Source organism: Alternaria postmessia, assembly GCF_024291825.1.
Source record: "Alternaria postmessia strain BMP 2775 chromosome Unknown scaffold_141, whole genome shotgun sequence".
NCBI classification, from domain to species: Eukaryota; Fungi; Ascomycota; class Dothideomycetes; order Pleosporales; family Pleosporaceae; genus Alternaria; species Alternaria postmessia.
This window is the reverse complement of record NW_026260214.1, coordinates 1-21,258: the sequence shown is the minus strand read 5'-3', so window position 1 is coordinate 21,258 and position 21,258 is coordinate 1. Positions and strand designations below refer to the sequence as shown.

The following is a 21,258-nucleotide window of genomic DNA, read 5'->3' as shown; positions in this document are numbered from 1 at the left end:
AATGGGAGAAGAAGCCGCGCTGTGCCGCATTACCGCACCGCCGTCACGTAGCAGAGTCTTGAGTCGATTTGCCCATTGCAAAGTAACCGATTCGTCGGCTTCAGCAAGAGCTCTGAGACGAACATCTCCATCAAAAAGGCGAATCATCTGATACAACACCAAAGCCTGCAGAGCCGCAAGAAGCTCCGTTTTCGATGCAGAGTGCGCATCCGTGCTCGTGACAAGCTGCTGGCATTTCTGCTGCACGTGACCAAAGACCAAAGCCTGATTTGCTTCATTCTTGATGCTATACAACGCACAAGCACTCATCGCGTCTTGCAGAGCAGTCGGACATGTATACTGGAAATGCATTCGATGTATAAACATGGTTTGAGCTTGCGAGGCAAAGCGACGTGGGATAGCTGCCAGGCGTTTCGCTACAAACTCTACTCGAGGCCGGATTATCGCTTCTGCTGTGTTGAGCGGTGTGACGGGGGGTTCCATACAAATGTTCGTACTGGGGATCTGCACAGCGACGCTGCTATCGTTGCTATTACTGCTGTAGCCAAATTGGAAGGTGTCATCGTACGGCATATCTCCCAGGTTGAAAGGATGATTGGGAAATTCGAAAACAGTATCATCTAGATATGAAGTTGGTAACGATGCCATGGAAGATGTGTGGTGTGGCTGCAGCTGCCAGTTGACTAGTGGTTGAGCTCCGCCTACCGGCTCTGTCGGGAGAGGAAAGGGGTGATCTGCTTCGCCAGGTTGTATACTCGGCTGTTGCGGAAAACGATTTCGCCCGATGTATTGGCATTCTGTGTTACTTGCAATGCAGCGTCGACATCTGGGCTGCATTCGATCACACTTTCGTTTCGTTTGGATGCATTTTAGGCAGGACTTGTGACGTGAAGCTCTGGTCGACATCCTTTCCGCACGACGTTTCGATTCTGATATTAGGATTCTTGGCTTGATAGACAGTTGACTAGATCGAACTTGGTACGCGGTCTTGCGCGGACAGATCTGACGGTTTGCGACATGAGTGAGGTTGGTGGAAGAGCGGTGGAGTAGATTCAAGTCCGCTAGCTTATACAGTCTGCGCTAGCACGCGGAGACTAACCTCAAACCCCGCGTGGACTACAAAGCTTAGCGGACTTTTCCAAGGGGTGACATGGACTTTCCCATGATCAACCCTCGTGTGTTGGGCTGCCGAACATCTGTATCCGGCATCATGGTGGTTGAGGAATGACAAAGTCCGCATGTACCTATGGGTCCATTACCTACCCTCATATGCCACGCATATAAAACGATAGACATCTTCTTTCATCGCATCTTTCCCCACCAGTGTTCTCAAAACGCTCGACAAAGGTACCACATCAGCCATTCTAATACCTTTTCTGTTCAATCTTCGCCATCTTTCTCTCTATTAGCAATGTCTTCCCCCCTCACAATCCTCATCACAGGCGCAAATCGCGGCATTGGCTTCGGCCTAGTAACTCTTTACCTCTGTCGCCCCTCTACAACCGTGATAGCCACAGTCCGCGACCCCACCTCCCCTTCCTCCAAAGCCCTCCAGTCTCTTCCCCGCGCACCAGCCTCCCGCCTCATCGTCATCAACCTCGATCTCGCATCCACCGAATCCGTCAACGCCGGCATCCAATCATTGACAGCAGAACACAATATCCACGCTCTCGATGTTGTAATCGCAAATGCTGGTCTTGCAGGCACAACTCCCCCGTTGATCTCCTCTACTACCGCCGACCTGCAAACGTACATCAACGTCAATGCATTTGGCTCGTTGAAGTTGTACAAATGGGTGCTTCCTCTCTTGCTGAAAAGCAAAGCCCAGCCCAAGTTCATCTACATGTCCAGCGCGGGCGGCAGCTTGACCAGCATGAGTACGATGGTGCCGTTGGCGGCATACGGAGCGAGTAAAGCGTTGGGCAATTTCCTCTTCAAGTGGCTTGCACTTGAGCAGGAAGGTGATGAGAAGGTGGTGGTTTGGTGTCAACACCCTGGGTAAGCCTGCTCTCATGTTCTAATCCATCTTGTTCCTTTTTCCACTTTTCCAACATGCTGACCTCCATCCCAGCATGGTCGCGACAGACATGGGAAAAGCCGGCTTCGAGCTACTCGCAAAACAAGGAATCGATCTATCCGCGCACATCATCTCCGTGGAGCAGAGCACAAATGGAATCAAGAACGTGATTGAGAATGCCAATTTGGAGAATACGAATGGGAAGTTCCTTGGTCCTGATGGTGGGGAGTTGCCTTGGTGAATGTACTGTTTGGTGTAGACTGGGCTGCCTGCGAGGGAGAGGGGACAGAGTCGCGGTTTTGGACTCGGTAGATGTAGGCGACGAGAAGGCCAAGGTTGGACGTGCCGTCTGTGATGAAGGAGCTGATAGTGCCGTTGTCAATGGACGTGCGAGGTCAAGCACGAGGCTGATTTAGGGTCAAGCCGGACCTATATCAAGCTAGTAGTAGCCAGACGAGGTTAGACGCATCAACGCTGTTAGGTCGTATCCAGCCTCAGTCAGCAGCGCAAGTACAGTACAACCAATGGATAATCCAGAAAGCGAAACTCTCAGATACAAGACATCAAGGAACATAAAGAAGCTGGTGTCTTTTCGGTAGGAAAATAGCGACGAATAAGCTAAGACGACTGACAATATAACAAGATCAATGTATCGAGAAGAAAGAAAAAAATGCTTTGATTTCCAAAGATGCGCTATATGATATGTGTGGAAAAGCCTCCATCGACACGCACGCAAACAGAAGGAAAGAAACCCCCCAACATGAACCGTGTGATAGTTCCCCGTCCTTCCCTCCGATCCCCGATATATCAAACGCCTGTTCGGATAAAGAGGTATCGTGCGTATATAACAAAAAGGCCAAATGGGAGAGCGAAAAGCCGGAATACAAAGTGGATGTGGATGGTATCAATGATGATGATGATGATGATGATGACAGTCGTGATGCGCAGCAGCGCAACGAAACAAGCAAACAGGGGCCGTCGTTATGAGAAATGCCAGTAACAAAATCCAGTCCCGATCCGGGACAAATGGGTATATGTAGTGTAGATGGTGTTTAAGACGCAATGAGAGATGGTCCAGTGTGGTGTGGAATGGTGGAGTAGATGCGATGCGTAGATGCGATGTGGTGTGAAAGGTTTGAGATGCCATACGATGTGCTCCGTGTTGCTGGCGCCTCTCTCAGATGCGCACATAGTTGGTCGTGCTCGCAGCCGCTTGATAATTCTGCGCCGGGGGCAGGCTCGGCAAAGACGGCAACGAGGGCAGCGACAAGCGCCCGGCTGTGTGAAGACCCTACACTTAGCTTATCTGATCTCAACATGAAAGATGAAGAACAAGAAAAAGCTAGCAGGGCCAAAAAAAGCTCGAATGGGTGGGTGAGTGTGACAAGGGAAAGCGGCGCACTAACGCTCTCGGAACCATCTCGCAATCCGACTCTTCTCATCAGCCCGGCCGGCTTCAAGATGAGTACTGCGCTCGTAGAGTTCCTGCTTCTCGTTAATATACTGCTCCGAACCACAATACCACCAACAGATGGAACTCACCTCATCATCCTTGTTAATTTTGATATCCAATATCAGATTCCTCACCTCTTCGCATCTTTGCCAGTTGGGATACGGCGTCCCTTGCGCCCTTTGTACTCCAACAATAACTTCACCCATAATTTCAAACTTGCGCCAGTTGATCCGCTCTTTACCCACAACACCACTTGGAGGCGGCTCTCTACTATCGCGTTTCCCCACAACACCTTCGAAGACGCTGACGCCAGGGTGCGGGGCCAACGCCGAATCCGTCTTCTTCTTGTCGCCGACAAAGGTGGAATTGCCTTCAGATGCGGAGACGAGATCGCGGCGGTGGAGAGGTATATATGGTATGCGCTCGCCAGAACTATTCTCCCAGGCGAGGCGGTACGCGGAATGCGATTTCGTTTGGCCCATAAGAATGTCGAGTTTCCAGAAATCTTGATTGGTAGCTTGGGGCACTAGTTCGCGGGTTGCGACTAACCTCCCAATTGCTGTGCCGTTGATGCCAGCCATGACGGCACCCAGCATGTTGTAGTTGTTCAGCTTTCGAAGCTGTCGCGCAATCTTCATCCACTTCTCCATCATGAGAGCTCTGTGCTTTGGCTTGTCGCGCAGCAGTATGTAATTGGTGACGAGGTAGGCAACGTGGTTGAAGTGCTCGGTCATGCGTGTGACATTTTCGAGGTTCTTGCATCGCTGTTTCTCTTCGGCGTTTAGACTGACGTGGCGTACGAGGTCTCGTGGCCGTACCGAGGAGAACATGATCCAGTCTATCCGGGTAAGTTCCTTTGCGATGGCTTCGTCCGATTCGCCCATGAGCTGATGCCACTGAATCTTGGAGAGAGGTTTAATGGGGTTGGGCTCTAGTTGTCGGGCCAGTCGTTCGTTCTTTTCGACCTGGGTGAGGAGGATTTGCGATGAGCCCATGGAGCCGTTCATAGACGATGCGCCGCCTGTCACGCTGCTCCGGGCAACCGAGTTTCGCGTGGAACTGCTCATCGACATGTGCCCTAGCGCTTTTGAAAACTCGTCTTCATCAGAGTCCTCGTCGAGGACATTGTTGTGGAATGTCGGGATGTTTTCGTTCTGGTGGCGTTGGCGGTCGCTGCATGCCCAGTCGGTGTCGTCGTCTTCAGTGACCATTTCAAGATCGCGCAGAATTTCAGTTGCAGCGACGGAGAACTCGCGGTTCAACGCCAGCGAGGATGCGAACCTCCGGATTAGTCGACGCGTCGTTGGGTAGGCAAAGTCACCGGGGTAGTAGGCGACCCATTGTTGCAAGATTGACAGGTAGCGGAGCTGTGCAATGATGCGGATCATGGGCAGTTCTTTTTCCTTGTTCTGGATTTCGAAGCGTTTGATGATGGCCTCCAACAGCTGCCCCGGCGTGGCGAACCTCCGATACAGGGCCAGAAACACCGAGACGAATTTGGAGTCATTCTTGGACATGGGTTGGGCGAGAAGTCGGTCGACGAGCTGTTCAAAAGTGTAGCCATTTTCATCCGACGGCTTCACCGACATGATGCTTTGGCCGGCGTCCGAGTCCTGGTCATCGGATTCCTGGGAATCATAGCCGGGCGACTCTTCGGCGTTGAAAAAAGTTTTGTTGGCATCGCTGGGCTTATAACGGTGGCCCTTGACCTCGCTTGAACCCCGTTGAAACCTCATGGAGATCTCCGAGCTAGCACGCTCGTGCTTGCGGCTCCAAAGGTCCTTTTGGGTGATTGATTTTACCGCGGAAGAGTTGGCCCGCCGCCGCGCCATTGACGCTTGGGACCTGGCTGCATGGGGTCAATGACTTGCACCCTGGTAGGGACATGTACGTCTGCATGTGTTACAAAAGGAAATGAACAACTTACGTCGCTTGGCCGCTATCGCTGCACGAGTGATGATGGACAGGCATCCTCGGTGCGTCTCCGGTGACGACTCGGACGTCTGAAACACGCTCACGTCTCCAATGAAGGACTTTGCTTTCTGCTCCACAACGGCCGGATCGACCTCGCGGTGGGCGGGGTGTTGATCGCACTTGCAGGCTACGAGGATGAAGGGTAATTGTGCCTTGGACAGTGTGCCTGGACTCGGTCAGCATGTCGCGTCAGCAGACGCGCGTGGTACGCGATGGCGGGGTACCGACTTAGCATTTCGGGAACCTTGCCCAGGCTCTCGTGGTTTGTGACGTCGTAGAGGGTGACGGCGGCATGCATGCGTGGTGTCGCAAAGTCGTGCACCGTCTCGGGCCATTTGATGATGCTGCGGTCGCCCACGTGCACGTCGCTAAAGGCCATTTCGAGGAAGCGCACCATGTAGGGGGTGCCGTCGATTGTCATGCGCCGCGAGCAATTGGCCGTCGTCGAGGCTTCTGGCAGGCCGAGGGCGCGGCGGATGAAGGTCGACTTGCCTGAGCCCCGCGCGCCGATGACGGCGATGTTGAGGTCCTGCACGATGGCAGCTGCCGAGTCGCTGTTGGAGGGCTCCGACGCCGCGTCTTGCGATGGCTGGCGGTCCTTGTGGTGAGTAGGCGACAGAGGTCCCTCGGTGTCTGACGACGACTCGGCACTGCTGCCCTCCTCTTCCTGGGTGGAGAGGATGGGCTGGGGGAAGTGGTATCGCTGGAAGAAGGCATCGTCGGCTATCTCCTCGCCCTCGTTGTCCTCGTCTGTGCGGTCGAGCTCGCTGGCTTGCTGGCCGTCGCTCTTGGGGACGTTGGGAGCCGAGTATGCGCGCGTCTTGATGCCGGGCCGCTGCGTCGTGGCGCTCGCACTGCTCTCTCTACGCATGCTGCCCTTGTCAGTCGTCTTTGGTGCGGGCTTCGAGGCCGGTGCGTGGACTGCCCTGCTGCCTCCGGTGGCGGGCATGCTGGGGCTGTACGGGCGGTACGGTACGTGGGAAACTACAGCGAGGGCAGACTACACAGCGAGGGCAGACTACCGGGCGTCACGACAAGCCCCGGGCGCGATACGGACATTGGAGGATGCGAGCCTTAGGGGGGTGGAGTGCGCGACGCGTTGGTGGTGTGGGCAAGCAAAGGGGCACCTGGCAGCTGTCCAAGATGGGGTTATGCACGTCGTTGAGGTCGTGTGTATTTCAGCGGGGAGAAGTCCAAGTCCATCAACTCCAACAGGGTCTAGCTCACATGCACCAGAGGCGAGATGCGCGCCTTGGTCAAACCAGCTTAGCCCCCGCCCAGTGCATCATCCCACGACTCTCCACAACACGACACGCCCCCCCGAATCGGCTGCTTCTTGGCTGATCTCCATGCCTTTTGAGAAATGCACAATCACAATCCTCACCAAGACTGCGCACCTGTTCGGCCAGCGCGGCCCGCCTGTCACCCTTCATCTCGACTGTCCCGCCAATCATCTTCATCTCGACTTCCCGCCAATCATCGGCCCGTCTGCTGCCTCGTCGACTGTTCCGATTGGCGCTCCGATAGTGGTTTGACATATGCAACCTTCATCAACTGAACATGTCCAACACCGTCATCGGCTCCAAAACTTCCGCCGTCCTTGATCGACATGATCGCCAGCTACATACAGCATCTCTGACTGTCCGCTTCCCCACAAGCGGGGGGTAGCCACAGACTTTTGCATCTCAGCGTTGTGGTTGGACGACGCGCCCAACTCTGATTGTGACGCGCTATGCCACAACTAATGCAATCCAATGTCGTGCACCGCTGTCGTCGCTTTCGTTGTCGCTTCTCTCCAACACCTCCAACACCCCCGTTTCAGCACAGTCTTCACATGCAATCCTACCCACAGACCTGCATTCTGCCACTTCGTGATAAATAAGGGGCGGCACATCACAACAACCCTTTCAACTTCCTAAACCTGACCTGGCAAACTCTTTTCAGAAAGCCCTGTCCCAAGGAGGAACGCGCACGCTCTAGCACCTTCCCTTTGCACCTCGGCATGCGACTAGCTCGTACTATATGGATCTGCGCCCAGGTGCGATATCTCCGACTGATCGGCGCTCAATTACACGTGTGAAGGTTCTGGACAACGGATAGCGGACGGCTAGCAGCACCGTCAACCGTCGGCTGATTATCTGTCGTATTATGTATTTCGACGACTGACGCCTTATCGCCCTGCAGAGAAAACCCTCCATATTATGTGCTTTGACGACGACGCTACCTCGCATACCCTAAGCAAAACAACCACCGTTAAGATCCACCCACTACGCGCTTACAGGTCGCATATTCGCCTGTAAATGGTCCTCGTGGTAGTGTGGCAAGAACACATCCCGCCAGACCAGCTTCTCAGGCCTGTCCGCCGTCAGTACAGTACATGGAATCGTTCTTCAGAGAGAGAAAGTAGACTTAAACTTACAGTTGGCCCTTTGGCTCCAAATCGAATTTGCGGAAGACGTGACCAAAGCCGAGACGCAGCTCCGCCCAAGCGAGGCTACAAACAACCCAGATTAGTTCCCAAATCTATTACAACGCTGACCAGGACCCGACTCACTTGATTCCCAAGCACATGCGTGGGCCACGCGAGAAAGCGACAAGCCACTTGTCCAACTCTGCCGACTCGTCGAGCCAGCGCTCTGGCACGAACTCGTCGGGCTTGGGGAAAATGTCGGCGTTGAAGTGGACGAAAGTGCTACCGCACGATACAATGGTCTAGAATGCAATCAGCCCGCGCATCTCTCTCTCTCTCTCTGCATAGAATAACGTATGCGTACCTGCGGCGGCACCTCATGTCCCGCAATGGTTGCGCCAGTTTTCGGCACGATCCTCAAAAGCCCAGACGTGACGCCCGAACTCATCCTAAGCGCCTCCTTGATGACAGCGCTCAAATATGGCAACTTTTCCAAATCGCGTACATTGGGCTCGTTCTCGTTGAGTAAAGGCCATGCGCCTGACAGCTCGGCCTTGAGCTTCTGCATCTTCTCAGGATGCTTGAGCAGATGGAAAGCTCCTACCATGAGGGTATTGCCGACAGTATCTGTGCCACCGAACATGAGCGCCTGGGCTTCTTCATACAGGCTACCAGCAGAAGGGATTTGCTTGTCACGATGAGCCTCGGGATCCATCAACCGGTGGTAGATGGTCATGTTGTGAGGAAGGAGCTTAAGCTTTTCCGGATCGTCGGTGAGTTCATTAATCTGCGCGGAGAGTAACTACAGTATATGAGTAGACCGCTGGTTGCAAAACGAGTTGGAAGAATTACCTGGTTTAGATCGATCATGCCCGCTGTCAAAGGGCTTAGCTTCTTGGAGAGGTTGGGCGGGCATTTCAAGATGAAGTTTTTGAACAGATCCGAGTACTTGAAGTACATACCCACGGGCGTGGCCGCCTCGAGGGCCACGACAATGGGTGCCTTGAAGTCTGGCTCGTCGACTGCATGGATGGATTTGCCGAAGCAGAATGTCGTTATAACGTCGACGCTCATGCAGCGGAATGCGTAGAACAAATCAACACTTTTGGCATCTTTGCTCCTCTTCTCAATGGCTGCACAGAGCTCTTTGACCTTGTTCACCAATAGCCCCTCTGAGCTCTCGATAGCGGCCAGCGAAAAGGATTTGTTAAGCACATCTTTCCGATTCTTAGCCTCTGCATACGTGAGAAAACCGAAACTGGATCTGTCCTCGTTGAAACTTTGATAGAGCGTCGCTTCCTTGTCCCAGCGATTCTTGGTGTTGTAGATGTCGTGGTAGGCTTTTGGGTTGGCAAAGTGGAGCTACAACCGTCTCGTCAGTAAACACGTGGCGGCACAGTTTGGCGTAGTGGGGTGGCTGCATATCGCTCGCAGTCCTTTTACACTACACACAAACAACGTACCTCGTTGGGGCCAATACGAACAACATCGCCTATCACGACACAACATCAGCGTCTAAACATTCTTCCATGTGCCCGGTACCGAGTTCACGTACCGTACTGCGCATGCAGCTCAACAAGGAAGTGGCAAAAGGACCGGTTTGCAATACACTCAATGTAGGCTTTCCAGTACGTCGTAGCGCCGGCGAGGGGCGGTCCCGGAAACTTGGCCAGCGGATGGAAGTAGACGTTGTAGGTCACTGCGTAGAGCACGTAGGCAAACAGGGCAGTTGCACCCGCCGACAGCAGTACCGCCGTGGCGGGTAGGGAATGGTTGTCGGCCAGCATTGATTGGCGGAACAGCGTCGCCAGATTGGGCTTGTCTGGAAAGATGGGGTCGTAGTTAGTGGGAAGAAGATGAAGGTCGACCTCTCAGTAGTCGCGCATTTGTCGCTGACCCAAGCACTCGACTACGGCATCTGCCATGGCCCTCTCCCCCACCTTCAACTTCACCCAAGGACAACTCTCCTGATTGCCTTGACTACCTGTAGCCAACCGGAGCACTTGGCAGGTAGCGCGCTGGTGCGGGTCGGTCGACGGCCTGCATGCGTGCATTCTGCCGGCGCAGAGCCGGAGGCCACACGGAAGCGGGTGCGCTTGGTGGAGGGGACAGAGAGCGCTGCTGGCCTGAACGGTTGACATCAGTACATAAGGTCACGCTAACTTATGACGCCTGCCGGACCCCGATACGGGATATACTGCCTTTGCCATACTCGCGTACCTCCCCACAACGACGGCGACGACGACATTGCTTTTGCGCAGACTAAGCCATGGCTGATATTGAAGCTCAGGTTGCTGTTGTGCGTCTTTCTCTCCCCCCAACTCTCGATTTCTTCACTGGCGCATCCACAAACTAATCCGACAACTCCAGGACTCGGATGAAACCGACTCGGCATTTGGCGACGACTCGGCATCGTAAGTCTCTCCCGTGAGACGCGGAGCCGCCTTCTGACACGCCATCAAAGCGAGACCACGTCCCTCAAGTCCGCCGTATACAACTACAAGTACCGCAACGGCCGGCGATACCATGCGTACAAGGAAGGAGCATATTGTTAGCATATCCGCTCGCTGTACATCCAATGCAGTTCCTAAGTGGGCGCAGGGGGTCCGAATGACGAGACACAATCAGATCAGTTGGATATAACGTATGTTCTGCGACCCGTTTGCTTCTACGCCGTGTGTTGACCTGGACGAAAGGCATCATATCTGTCTCCTCTTGCTCGACGGCGAGCTGTTTTTGGCTCCGATCAAGGAACAGCCTATGGTATGTAATGATGTGCATGGGGGGGTGCGACATGTTGGTAAATGCTGATGGTTGGTCTACGGAATAGCATGTCTTGGATCTGGGAACGGGCACTGGTACGCACACAGTAGTCCGCCTGAGGCAACGCATGAGCTGACACATCCAGGAATCTGGGCTATCGACTTTGCCGATAGATATCCATCAGCCGAGGTCAGTGAACTTTGCAGCAGGCAGTCGAGTGAGTATCACTTTATTGATGTGAACAGGTCATAGGAACCGATCTTAGCCCCACCCAACCATCCATGGTCCCACCCAACGTGCGCTTCGAAATCGACGACTTCACTGAGCCGTGGCTATTCAAGAAAGATCATTTCGACTTCATACACATGCGATCACTATATGGGTGTGTAGCGAACTGGGCGACCTTCTATAGAGAAGCACTGGAGTATGTGAAGCCCCCATACATCACCTTGGCTCGCCTGTTAGACATTGCAACAGCTGACCATACGCTTCTGTCATTAGTGCCCTCCAACCCGGCGGCTACGTCGAACAGCTCGAAATCAGCGTTGTACTAAAATCCGACGACGGCACCGTCACCTCCGGTTCCATCTTCGACCGCTGGGGCAAGATCTCGCTCGAACTCGGTGACAAATTCGGCAAATCTCTCCGCACAGTCGACGAATCGCGTGCGGGGCTCGAAGCAGCAGGCTTTGTCAACGTGGTAGAACGGCGCTGGAAGTTGCCGGTAGGAGGATGGCCGGCGGATAAGAGGTTCAAGGAGTTGGGCCAGTACAATCGGATTAACTGGGAGCAGGGCATCGAAGGGTGGAGCTTGTACCTGTTGACGACGGTGATGAAGTGGAGTAAGGAGGAGGTTGAGGTTTATCTTGCGCATATGAGGACAGCGCTGAGGGATCGGAGTATCCATGCTTATCAGGAGGTGCAAGTTTATCATGTTTCTTTTGTAATGATGTTGATGATGGGTGGGGGAGCGTGGAATAAGAGGAGATGCAGGTTCAGGTGAGAGATGGCATTTTTTGCTAATTGATGTGCAGATCGCTGGTCTATGGACAGAAGCCGCCGAGGCCAAGGAAGGATGACGATGAGTGAATAGGTCAGCTCTAGAGCAAAGCGAATTATGAAGCAGCAAGTAAAACTCCGTGGTGCGTGTGAATGCCTATATGCTCTTGTGCCTCTTATGCCCCTATATGAGTTTGCATTCATTTGAATATGCGTCCCGATGAAGCTTAACATGGCGCGTATATGCTATCTTGCATGCTGATGTGCAGACGCCATCGGCGCCGAGTATATCAGCGTGAGGTACTCGCGGGCGGTTGTCTCGACCATCAATAGCGCAACAGGCAGGGTTGTCAGCAAAGAGAATGCTGAGGGGATTCAGGAGAAGCCTGAGAAACAACGACGTGTCGCATAGTTGTGCACATACTCAGCCTTGCTGTTTCCCGACATGTCTCAATTGCGACGCTTACGCCAGACCACTTGGGAACATTTGTTCCGTGGACTGTGGTGCCGACAGCCTCGTATTGATACACGGAGAGTTGCTAGACATGACGAGCGTGGGGGTTACAGGTTGTAGTCTGAGCGTCGCGCACCAATACATCGCAGCATGTTTGCAAGCGAGCCAGTGATAGCGTGGCTAAGTAAGCTATAATCGGATCTCGACTCCAATTTCTACTCCAACGCCAAGATTAGCCAAGGACGTGCCGTTTCTCGATTTGTTCTCTACTCTCATACATGGAACATGGAACACAAAGATCCTGGAGGAGGGTCAAACAGAAAGCGAAAGATTAGCAAACGCGACGCTCCGACCCGTACAATGTGCACAACCGGAACAATGTCCAGCACTGAGAAAGTCAAAGATATCAGTAAGTTTGATGCATTGTTCGAGCGCCAGTGAGGCGGGGATCTTGGGTAGTCAGGACTACAACTTCTTTCAACTCCATCTCGAGACTGGCAAGGCGGCAGTAGTTCTGAGTGTGGGAAAAAGACTCGACGGCTGGAGAGTCATGACATTGCATTCGCATCGATTTGGTTACACCCAGAAAGCATTCACACGAATGTTTCTGTTCAGAGCAAACAGGATAGCCTCTGATGTTTTTTACCTTACCAAGTCAAGAAGTCGCTACCTGGGCCACTTCGTCCTGGACTGTCCTGGCTAGGAATGCTTCCTTCACGTTCGGAATGAATGGCCAAGGGAAGACGGAGATTGAGCTGGAGTATCGAAGCAGCGGAGGGGCAGATGTCTCGTTATGTCGAGGTTCTTATGAAGAAGGAAGTTGGGTGTTGGATGGGGCTGAGACGTGCGCGAAGGTGCAGAAACTTGCCGAGCAATTTCACTAATCTCTCGTGTTTGGGTCGATCGCTAGGCATGGTGAATACAGGATGATCAGAATGGAACATATGGAGTGGTATGGCTCCAGCCTTGCTGCTAGCCAGAGCCATGGAGGAAGCCATCTCATGCCTTCAGGCGACTTTTAGAGAAGGAATGTATACTAAATGTAAACGCTTGTCAGGCCTGTGAACAGGTTATAGACGTGGCTCTTGATATATGGCAAGACGTTTGGTAGAGACAGGCTATCGTATCTGATACCATTTCCCCTCGAGCTGTAACTAGAGGCGCAAAAACTATGGGTGGTGCAGCTGTGACGCGGAGAAAGAGTCGCGAGCCATCTGTCGGAAGTGGTTGTAAGGGAGCTACCGTCCAACCACAATTTGAGCCGCAACCTTGACAACGCCGACGAACAATCTGAGTCTCTGTTTCTCCAAGTCGTCCGCTTGATCATTCCCTTCCGTCAACCAAAGCCACTACTGTACTTCGTCCCATCTGTTTGTTGCGCTGCAACTTGTTGTCTGGTCCTGCATCCGTTCCGATGATAACATCCGATCCGTCGATAAGACTCGTTCCGCAGATAAGGACCCACGACGCGCCACTCACAACTCCCACAACCCATACCATCGCCATACGAACAGGTATCCTCGAATAAAAAAAACATTGCAAACATGGCGAGAATCCGTTCCGCAGATAACACTCTCCCGACCGTTTTGATCCGCGCAAGCAAAAGGCAGCCGAGTGGCTCGATCCGCATCGGGATCTAGGATGCTGCATACGCGGGCTGAACAAAGTGGTAGATATTTATTAGAAGGTGTTTGAGACCCATAGTCGTTATACACTTTATCCAGATTCCGTTGCAAACTCTTTCACTTCTTGCAACCCAAGCAATTCAGTAACATAACCCCTTATCTGACCAACGCCATCCTTTACAGCATGGGCTCGATAGAGATCGGCTGGAGACGACTCAGCGTGGGCGTCATCGGAGGTGGCATTGGCGGATTATCAACCGCCATCGCGCTGCGCCGAGCAGGCCACCAAGTCACCATCTACGAGCGGAATGACTTCGCCGGAGAAGCAGGAGCATCAGTCTCATGCGCAGCAAATGGTACCCGGTGGCTACACGAGTGGGGAGTCGATGTCCAGAAAGGTGACCCTGTTGTTTTGAAGAAACTCATCAATCGGGACTGGAAGACTGGCGAGCCGGTCAGCGTCTACGATCTAGACGATTATGAGGAGAGGTGGGGATACGTCTACAACATGTTTCATCGCCAGTATATGCACAAGATGCTCATGGACACTGCATTGCAAGAAGAGGGGGATGGTACCCCGGTGCAATTATTGGTGAACCATCCGGTAAGGTTTTGTCCCATGCAATCACGGCATTTCCCTGTGCCACATTACCCTTCTAACATCATTCTGCAGTGCGAGAGTATAGACGTCGAGTCCAGCGAAATCACATTCTCCAACGGCGTCAAGGCACAACACGACCTTATTGTTGGAGCAGACGGTATTGGATCTGTCACACGAAAGCTCATCGGTGTCGTCACAGAAAAGCGACCAGCAGAACAAAGCTGTCTGCACGCAAACGTCATGACAAAAGACGTCCGTAAGCTCGGTCTCACAGACTACTCCCTCAACAGCGCACTAGAGTACTGGGGCGGCCAAGAAGGCAAGTGGGACAAGATCGTCTTGTCCCCTTGCAACGGCGGCGAGCTCCTCTCCTACTACTGCTTCTTCCCCCGCGCCGCTGGAGACTACACAAATCACACCTGGGGCGGTGCCGATCTTCCCGTCGAAGAACTCCTTGCGCCGTACCCTGAGCTCGACGCGCAGGTCAAAGCTCACCTCGCTATTGGTATCGAGGTACGGCCTTGGCGACTCTGGGTGCACCAGCCCTATCCCTACGTTGTCAAGAACGATATCGCGCTTATTGGCGACGCCGCACATCCGATGATGCCGCATCAGAGCCAAGGTGCCTGTATGGCAATTGAAGATGCAGCTGCCTTGGGTATCCTCTTCAACAAAGACTACTTCAATGGAGATGTGAGAGAATCACTCGCTGTTTATCAGCAGATTCGACTGCCTCGCGCGACCAAAGTTCAGGCTTCGGCTGCCAAGGCAGCGTACAATATCAATGAACGGATTGGCTTTTCTAGCAACACGTCAATGTCCAACTACAAGGTCGAGGACGAGGCGAAGAAGCTGACTATCGAGGAGATGAATGGTTACGACATGTACAAGGATATTGACCAGGCTTTTGCGGAAAGGAAGGGAAGGACGTATACGGACAAGTACATCAGGGGTCTTCCTTTTGGGCTGAAGCTGTCGAATGGAATTACAGTTGATGGTAATACAACATTAGCAGCACCGTAGCATGTGTTGTATTATGTTGATTAGAGTAATAATACCCATTGTTTGCCTTGAAGCTCCATACTCTCCCAGAGAACCTCACAGTGCCTTTTCTTCAACTGCGAACCCTTGCTGAAAAGTCGAAGACCTCATACGCTGACATGCCAATTGCCAATCTGTACTCCACTGTCTATAATATGGCTGGTAACCCAAGAGACCCCCAATCCACCTACCCACGACGATTCCTAACATTCGAGCCAACGTCCTGGAGAACGGGATCCAAGTAGGTAGCGATATATATGAGCCACCCGCATCAAACATCTAATCTCTAATTTAGCGCTTCGTTCAATCCGACCCGAGCCGCAACACCCAACTTACTGACATGACCTGCACCATGCTCAGCGGCTCTCCGTGCACGAACACCGCATCCTGATAGCCGTACCAGTTCTCGAAAAACAGTTCGTCGAGCTTGTACGTCTCCGCCGTATCCTTACCGCTCAGCAAGAAGCGCGTGATCGTTTGCCCATCTCTCTGCGCCGTCGGATATAGCCTGTGATTGGTCCACGGCTGGATCACAAACTCGCCATCAGCTGGAGTGAGTGTGTGTTCTACGCCGTTACACTCAACTGCCAGACAGCCTTCAGTGACAGTGATGTACTCCTCTTGATAAGGGTGGAAGTGAAGTGGGGGCTTCTCTTTCCCGAGCGAAACGAGCTTGGGATGGTCGAGCAGGAATGTGACGGAGAAGGCGAAACACCGATTCGGCAGGGCGATGGTTACCGTGGAAATGGCACCGTCGAAACTTTGGTAGTGGTGCACGTACTGTCAGTAGAGTTGTTAATCGGCCAGAGGAACGAAGCCAACTTACGCAATGACTGGCGTGCGCTCGGACAGCTGGTGTTCTGGTATGACTGTGTCTTCTTGAGCCATACTCGTTTGTACAATCGCTCGAGATTTTCAGATGGGGTGACGGCTGCTATCAGGACGTACTCGTCATACGCTCAAAATCTGGGCATGAGGGGTTTTGCATCCAACCCTGATTTAGCTCACTTGTGATGACTCCACATTCTAGATGCATAATGACCCCTGTTTTTAATACGTGAGACGAGCTCAATGCATCTGCATTATCTGATCCGGTTTCGGAGCTTGTGCAAAGGTCAAGTACGTCAATTTCGCTCACTACCTAGACATCAATCCCGTGAATCTTCTATACACATCATTTGCAGCTGAACTTGTTTTCCCCTAACCAATATCACGGAGGAGGCTAATTGCCCTCCAAACAATCTTCCGTTTCAGGTAGAAATACCAGCAGTTGCTGCCGAAATGCCTGTCCACTCCAATGTCTTTGCCCAGATTTCTTCCTGCACCGTCTCATTCAAGCTGTCAGGAGAACTAGTGTCTTCCTTCAGTAGAGTAAGAAATCCACGATAGCCTGGAGATGCCTCGTTGACCGCTAGTTTGGCGACATCAGTGCCGGCCTCGCTCGAGGTGCGCATGGTTGGATCCATGAAACGAAGGAGTGGACGCAGCGGCCGAATAATGTACTTTGACATCATCTGGATCATTGCAGGCGTATTCACGCGCAGTGCTCGAGAGTCACTCAAGTTGCCAGGGTTGATAGCCACAGCAGTAATGTTTGAGAATCGAGTGTTCTTGGAAATGGTCAGATGGATCTCAGATAGGATGGAATCATCACAAACCTTTTGGAGGTGTCTATTTAGCGCGTACATCCACATCAGAATAGCCAGTTTCGAGAGAGCGTAGCGATTTTGTCCGTGGGCCATGTGATCTTCTGGCTCATCTGCAGGAGGCTTGGCTAATTCATCCAAGTTGGCAGGTATCCTTGGCTTTATCTTTTCAAGAGCGCTTTTCCCAGGCCAATGAGTGTCACTAGTAAAGAGAACGATACGACCACCGTCTTTAGCAAAGCTACCGAGCAAGCGGAGAACGAGAACGGAGTGGGCGATGTGGTTGACCTGAAATGTCTTCTCATAGCCATCGCCTGTCATCTGCATAGCCGATGCCAGATTCCAATAAAAGGCGTTGGAAATTATGCTCTCTAGCTTCGGTACTTTTCCTCCGGAGACCTCATCGACAAGCCTCTCCGCAAACTCGTGGACGGCAGTAAGGTTTGAGAGATCAAGTGGGCGGACGGAGGAACTTGCGTCTGGATATTCTGCGAGTGCCTCGCGGAGTAAATTGGTATTCGCATCTGCATCGGAAGTGTCTCGAACAGTGAGTATGAGGTGTTTGTCTGGATGATGCTGCAACAAGTAGCGAACTGTCCAGAGAGCTGCGGAGCCATTAGCGCCGGTGAGAACAATAGTACCAGACATGGTGAGCGCAAACTCGAAAATGTCCTGTATGTTAGCGAGTCGGTAGCGGCGGTAGTGACGGTGGAACAGATTAAGAGGATGTGGCTGCGCCGCGTTCACGCATGAATAGAACGTAAGAGTGGAGCACACTAGTCCAGTGGGGCGTCAGGCTGACATGTCGGGGTACCTCCAAGTTTAGGCAAGGTGGCGGCGTTTATGCGACTTCTGGGGTTCGAACAGGAATCGATAAGCTCCCGCGGCTTTTAATCTATGCAGTCCAGCCCATTGACTGGCCCACACTGTGCCTCTCGGTCGACCACCGTTGATGCAACCGTTCGTGGCGAAGTGCAGTTGCGATGCATGTCAACCAACACCAAGTCACTATCACGATAAATGATCATCGACCAACTATCGAGTTTGTGGCACAGTAGTGGGTGGGCGGCTAAATGCGTTGAACTTCTGCCGTAATCGCTATTGTGAGATTTTTTGGTCTTGCGATGGCTTCATGTAAACCTGCCCACGATCGGAAAATCTCTACTTGCGCTCCACTCACCGGATATAAACAGTCTTTTTCGGCAAGCGAAGCAACCCTAGCTGGATGTCAGAATTGCTATTTAAAATTTGCATGTTAAACCATGTAGAAACAGACCATATATGATAGTAAGTGTGGGACTTGCGTCTCTTCTCTCGACAGGAAATACCGATCAAATTAGATGATGTTGTGCAATATCCTCGTCCTTCTTCTTGCATGGCCTCCGCTTGTGTTTACCGCATCTTTACGCACCAGGCAGGATGCTTGTGGAGACCTCAAATCTTTGTTGCCTAGGTCGACAGTACTGAGTTCAGATTCGACATTCCACAATCTAAGTACTGAGAACTGGTATGAACAGATAGTCGAAAAACAAACGTGGAAACATGCTGATGATAACCTAATCTAGGTCAGCTACTGCATGGGGAACTCCGTTGTGCATTGTGCAGCCGCCTTCAACGGCTGACGTACAGAAAGCCATCTCGTATCTGAGTTCGTGGCGCGTGAAGTTTGCCATACGATCGGGAGGCCACTCACCATCGCCATTTGCCGCAAACACAGATGACGGCGTTCTGATCGACACCTCGTTACTAAGCACCAAAGAGTATAACGCAAAAGATCAGACGGTAAAAATTGGGACTGGTTTGAAATGGGGAGACGTGTACAGTTACTTAGACCAGTACCAAGTGACAGTCGTTGGCGGCCGGGTCTTAGACGTTGGCGTTGGCGGCTTGATACTTGGAAGCGGACTTTCATATCTGTCAGATCTCTATGGCATGGCTTGTGACAATGTGGTCAACTTTGAGGTAAGTTGACGCGTCTCTCTTTACGGAACAATATCTTACTTTTGTAGGTGGTCCTCGCAGATGGCTCTGCAGTAGACGCAAACGCCACACATCACAAAGATCTTTACAAGGCTTTGAAAGGTGGGGGTAACAATTTCGGTAACTAGAAACCACATCAAATCAAGTCACCATAGTCTGACAGCCATACAGGTCTCGTCACGAGCTTCACTATGCGCACTTACCCCATCTACAAAGTCTGGGGAGGAGTGAAGATGTATGGCCATGAGCAGATTCCGGCACTATACAAGGCGTTAGCTATGTATCAGGCCCAGCCGAGGAAGGATCCATATGCGAACCTAATGCTTCAACCTTTCGGTACCAATGAGAGCCTAGGTGCGATGCTGAATATGGTTTACCTCAAACCTGAGGAGTCGCCAGCCGCTTTTGACTCCTTCTATGATATTCCCACAGTATCAGATGCAACAAAACTGCAGACCCTCAACGACATGATCAGCGGCCAAGTTGTGCCTAACCTTCCACGGTAGGTTTCCGCCGCTTCAATCACTCATTTCTTCAACTGACGAATATCAGATGGGACTGGCACGCTACCAGCTTCACTCCATCCGCTGAAATCTACGAGAAGATTGACTCAATCATATCGACGGCAGCTGAAGTCGCCCAACTCAAAGCGTTGACCGGTGGCACACTTGTCCTTGGATTTCAACCAATCTCATCAAGCCTCGTGCAAGCAAGCAGCGACCGAGGCGGTAATGTTTTGGGCCATGACAAAGTGAATCAAACCTGGATGGTGCTTGACATAGGTTGGTGGAGAGAAGAAGACGATGCCACTGCTCACAATGCAACACGAGCTCTGCTGCAGAAGATCGAGAAAGTGACCAGGGCGAGTAACTCGTACATTCGTTACATCTTCATGAACGACGCGAGCTGGGATCAGGCAGTCCTTGACCAATATGGGTCTAATAACGTTGGATACATGCGTCAAGTGCGGGAAAAGTATGATCCTTCATATACCTTTCACGACCTAGTTAGTGGAGGCTTCAAGCTTTCTCTATCATAGCTTCGAAGTAAAACGCCTATTAATATAGATTCAATTCCCATTCAGAACTCTACAGCCTTCCCGGCCGAGAAGGTGCTATGTCATCCAGCTCAATGTACGACCCGTCATTCGATTGAAGCAATGATTTCTCAGGCGTCTGCCTCCTCGGCTGACAGTCCTGGCTCTCCGGATGACTTCGTGTTCTGGAACCCGAGCTGGCCGTAGATGAAATGGACGAAATGGTCGCCATGACTCTATGCATAGCACCCTGTACCATAGGGTATAGTGCAGGAAGTGCTGCTCCAATAAGAGCAACACTGGGCTCGACCTGGGATGGTATCCAAAACGTTTTGCCGTACTCGTCAAATTGTGGCGGAACAAGAGTGCTCATTTCGTATTGTAGCCCTGGCATTTTGTTACTTTGGGTCTCATGAATACTAGCTGATAAGAGCTCACATCTGGGATCGATCTTGGTGTATCTCTCCATTTGAGTGACAAATATGGCGAGCTTATATGCTGCTGTGACACTTGCGCTAGTGGAATTTTAGCTTGGAAATCGAATTTCAGGAAGGGAGCGTACGCTGCACCGCATATGAAGATTGCAATCACTCCGATACGTTTTTTCACAGTCATTTGAAGTTGAGTGACTGGATGTATCGGGAGAACGAGGAGAATTATATCGAAAGCCATGCTTGTGCTGAACAGTGCCACTTGCGTGTAATAGTAATACCAGTCGTTCATGTATTTGCCTCGCTCTAGCGGCTGCCAGATTTTGTTGAACGGCTTCGCGATGAAAGCCGGAAGGATCATGTACACGATGACATAGACTCCCTGTAAGACTAGCAAAGCCAACACTGTGTAACGGACTGATGTCACCGCTTGGCCAAATATTCGGAGGTAAAACATGAGAATTGATGTACGAATACTGGCTGACATGATCGGATAGAGCAAAGTGGAGCCGACAATTCCCTAGTATGAATCAGCTGCGCGGGGCCATAGGAAGTGAAGAAGCCACACGCACCTTGAACCATACCACAAACTCTCCCAACGTTATCTCCCATAAAGGCTTGCCAACGCCGGCGTTGATGTTTACATAAAGGGCCATGGCTGTCCATCCTGAGTACAGGAGCTGGTGTTGTGAGCATAGATCATGCAGAGTTGCTAACAATCAATCCAAACTGATGAGACTGACTGACTGACTGATTGCTTGGCAGTCAGTTCAGTGTCAGTTTAGAGCTCTCGTCTTATCAGTCAGTTCAGTTTAGAGCTCTTAAACT

General features: G+C 51.9%; 7 protein-coding genes across 7 annotated transcripts; 4 read left to right on the top strand and 3 right to left on the bottom strand.

The window, feature by feature from the left end:
* Positions 1 to 1,411: 1,411 nt before the first annotated feature.
* Positions 1,412 to 2,258, top strand: J4E82_010750 (uncharacterized protein; the record flags this gene model as incomplete). The annotated part of the gene is made up of 2 exons (XM_051736960.1): positions 1,412 to 1,998; positions 2,072 to 2,258. 2 exons carry the CDS (start codon positions 1,412 to 1,414, stop codon positions 2,256 to 2,258), a joined length of 774 nt encoding a protein of 257 aa, XP_051583277.1.
* A 1,160-nt stretch (positions 2,259 to 3,418) lies between these two features.
* Positions 3,419 to 6,503, bottom strand: J4E82_010749 (uncharacterized protein; the record flags this gene model as incomplete). The annotated part of the gene is made up of 5 exons (XM_051736959.1): positions 3,419 to 3,502; positions 3,560 to 5,319; positions 5,398 to 5,610; positions 5,673 to 6,444; positions 6,498 to 6,503. The coding sequence occupies 5 exons, from the start codon at positions 6,501 to 6,503 to the stop codon at positions 3,419 to 3,421; spliced, it is 2,835 nt and encodes a 944-aa protein (XP_051583276.1).
* A 1,208-nt stretch (positions 6,504 to 7,711) lies between these two features.
* J4E82_010748 (uncharacterized protein) lies at positions 7,712 to 9,641 on the bottom strand (the record flags this gene model as incomplete). Its single annotated transcript, XM_051736958.1, has 7 exons — positions 7,712 to 7,799; positions 7,864 to 7,938; positions 7,999 to 8,156; positions 8,219 to 8,656; positions 8,707 to 9,216; positions 9,318 to 9,346; positions 9,410 to 9,641. The coding sequence occupies 7 exons, from the start codon at positions 9,639 to 9,641 to the stop codon at positions 7,712 to 7,714; spliced, it is 1,530 nt and encodes a 509-aa protein (XP_051583275.1).
* A 482-nt stretch (positions 9,642 to 10,123) lies between these two features.
* J4E82_010747 (uncharacterized protein) lies at positions 10,124 to 11,696 on the top strand (the record flags this gene model as incomplete). Its single annotated transcript, XM_051736957.1, has 10 exons — positions 10,124 to 10,153; positions 10,225 to 10,268; positions 10,319 to 10,404; positions 10,456 to 10,498; positions 10,551 to 10,617; positions 10,685 to 10,712; positions 10,763 to 10,806; positions 10,863 to 11,041; positions 11,119 to 11,536; positions 11,652 to 11,696. 10 exons carry the CDS (start codon positions 10,124 to 10,126, stop codon positions 11,694 to 11,696), a joined length of 984 nt encoding a protein of 327 aa, XP_051583274.1.
* Positions 11,697 to 13,879: 2,183 nt separating this feature from the next.
* On the top strand, positions 13,880 to 15,319 carry J4E82_010746 (uncharacterized protein; the record flags this gene model as incomplete). The annotated part of the gene is made up of 2 exons (XM_051736956.1): positions 13,880 to 14,299; positions 14,369 to 15,319. The coding sequence occupies 2 exons, from the start codon at positions 13,880 to 13,882 to the stop codon at positions 15,317 to 15,319; spliced, it is 1,371 nt and encodes a 456-aa protein (XP_051583273.1).
* A 1,268-nt stretch (positions 15,320 to 16,587) lies between these two features.
* Positions 16,588 to 17,631, bottom strand: J4E82_010745 (uncharacterized protein; the record flags this gene model as incomplete). The annotated part of the gene is made up of 1 exon (XM_051736955.1): positions 16,588 to 17,631. One exon carries the CDS (start codon positions 17,629 to 17,631, stop codon positions 16,588 to 16,590), a length of 1,044 nt encoding a protein of 347 aa, XP_051583272.1.
* A 695-nt stretch (positions 17,632 to 18,326) lies between these two features.
* J4E82_010744 (uncharacterized protein) lies at positions 18,327 to 20,002 on the top strand (the record flags this gene model as incomplete). The annotated part of the gene is made up of 5 exons (XM_051736954.1): positions 18,327 to 18,490; positions 18,549 to 18,945; positions 18,993 to 19,083; positions 19,135 to 19,465; positions 19,516 to 20,002. 5 exons carry the CDS (start codon positions 18,327 to 18,329, stop codon positions 20,000 to 20,002), a joined length of 1,470 nt encoding a protein of 489 aa, XP_051583271.1.
* Between the last annotated feature and the right edge of the window lie 1,256 nt (positions 20,003 to 21,258).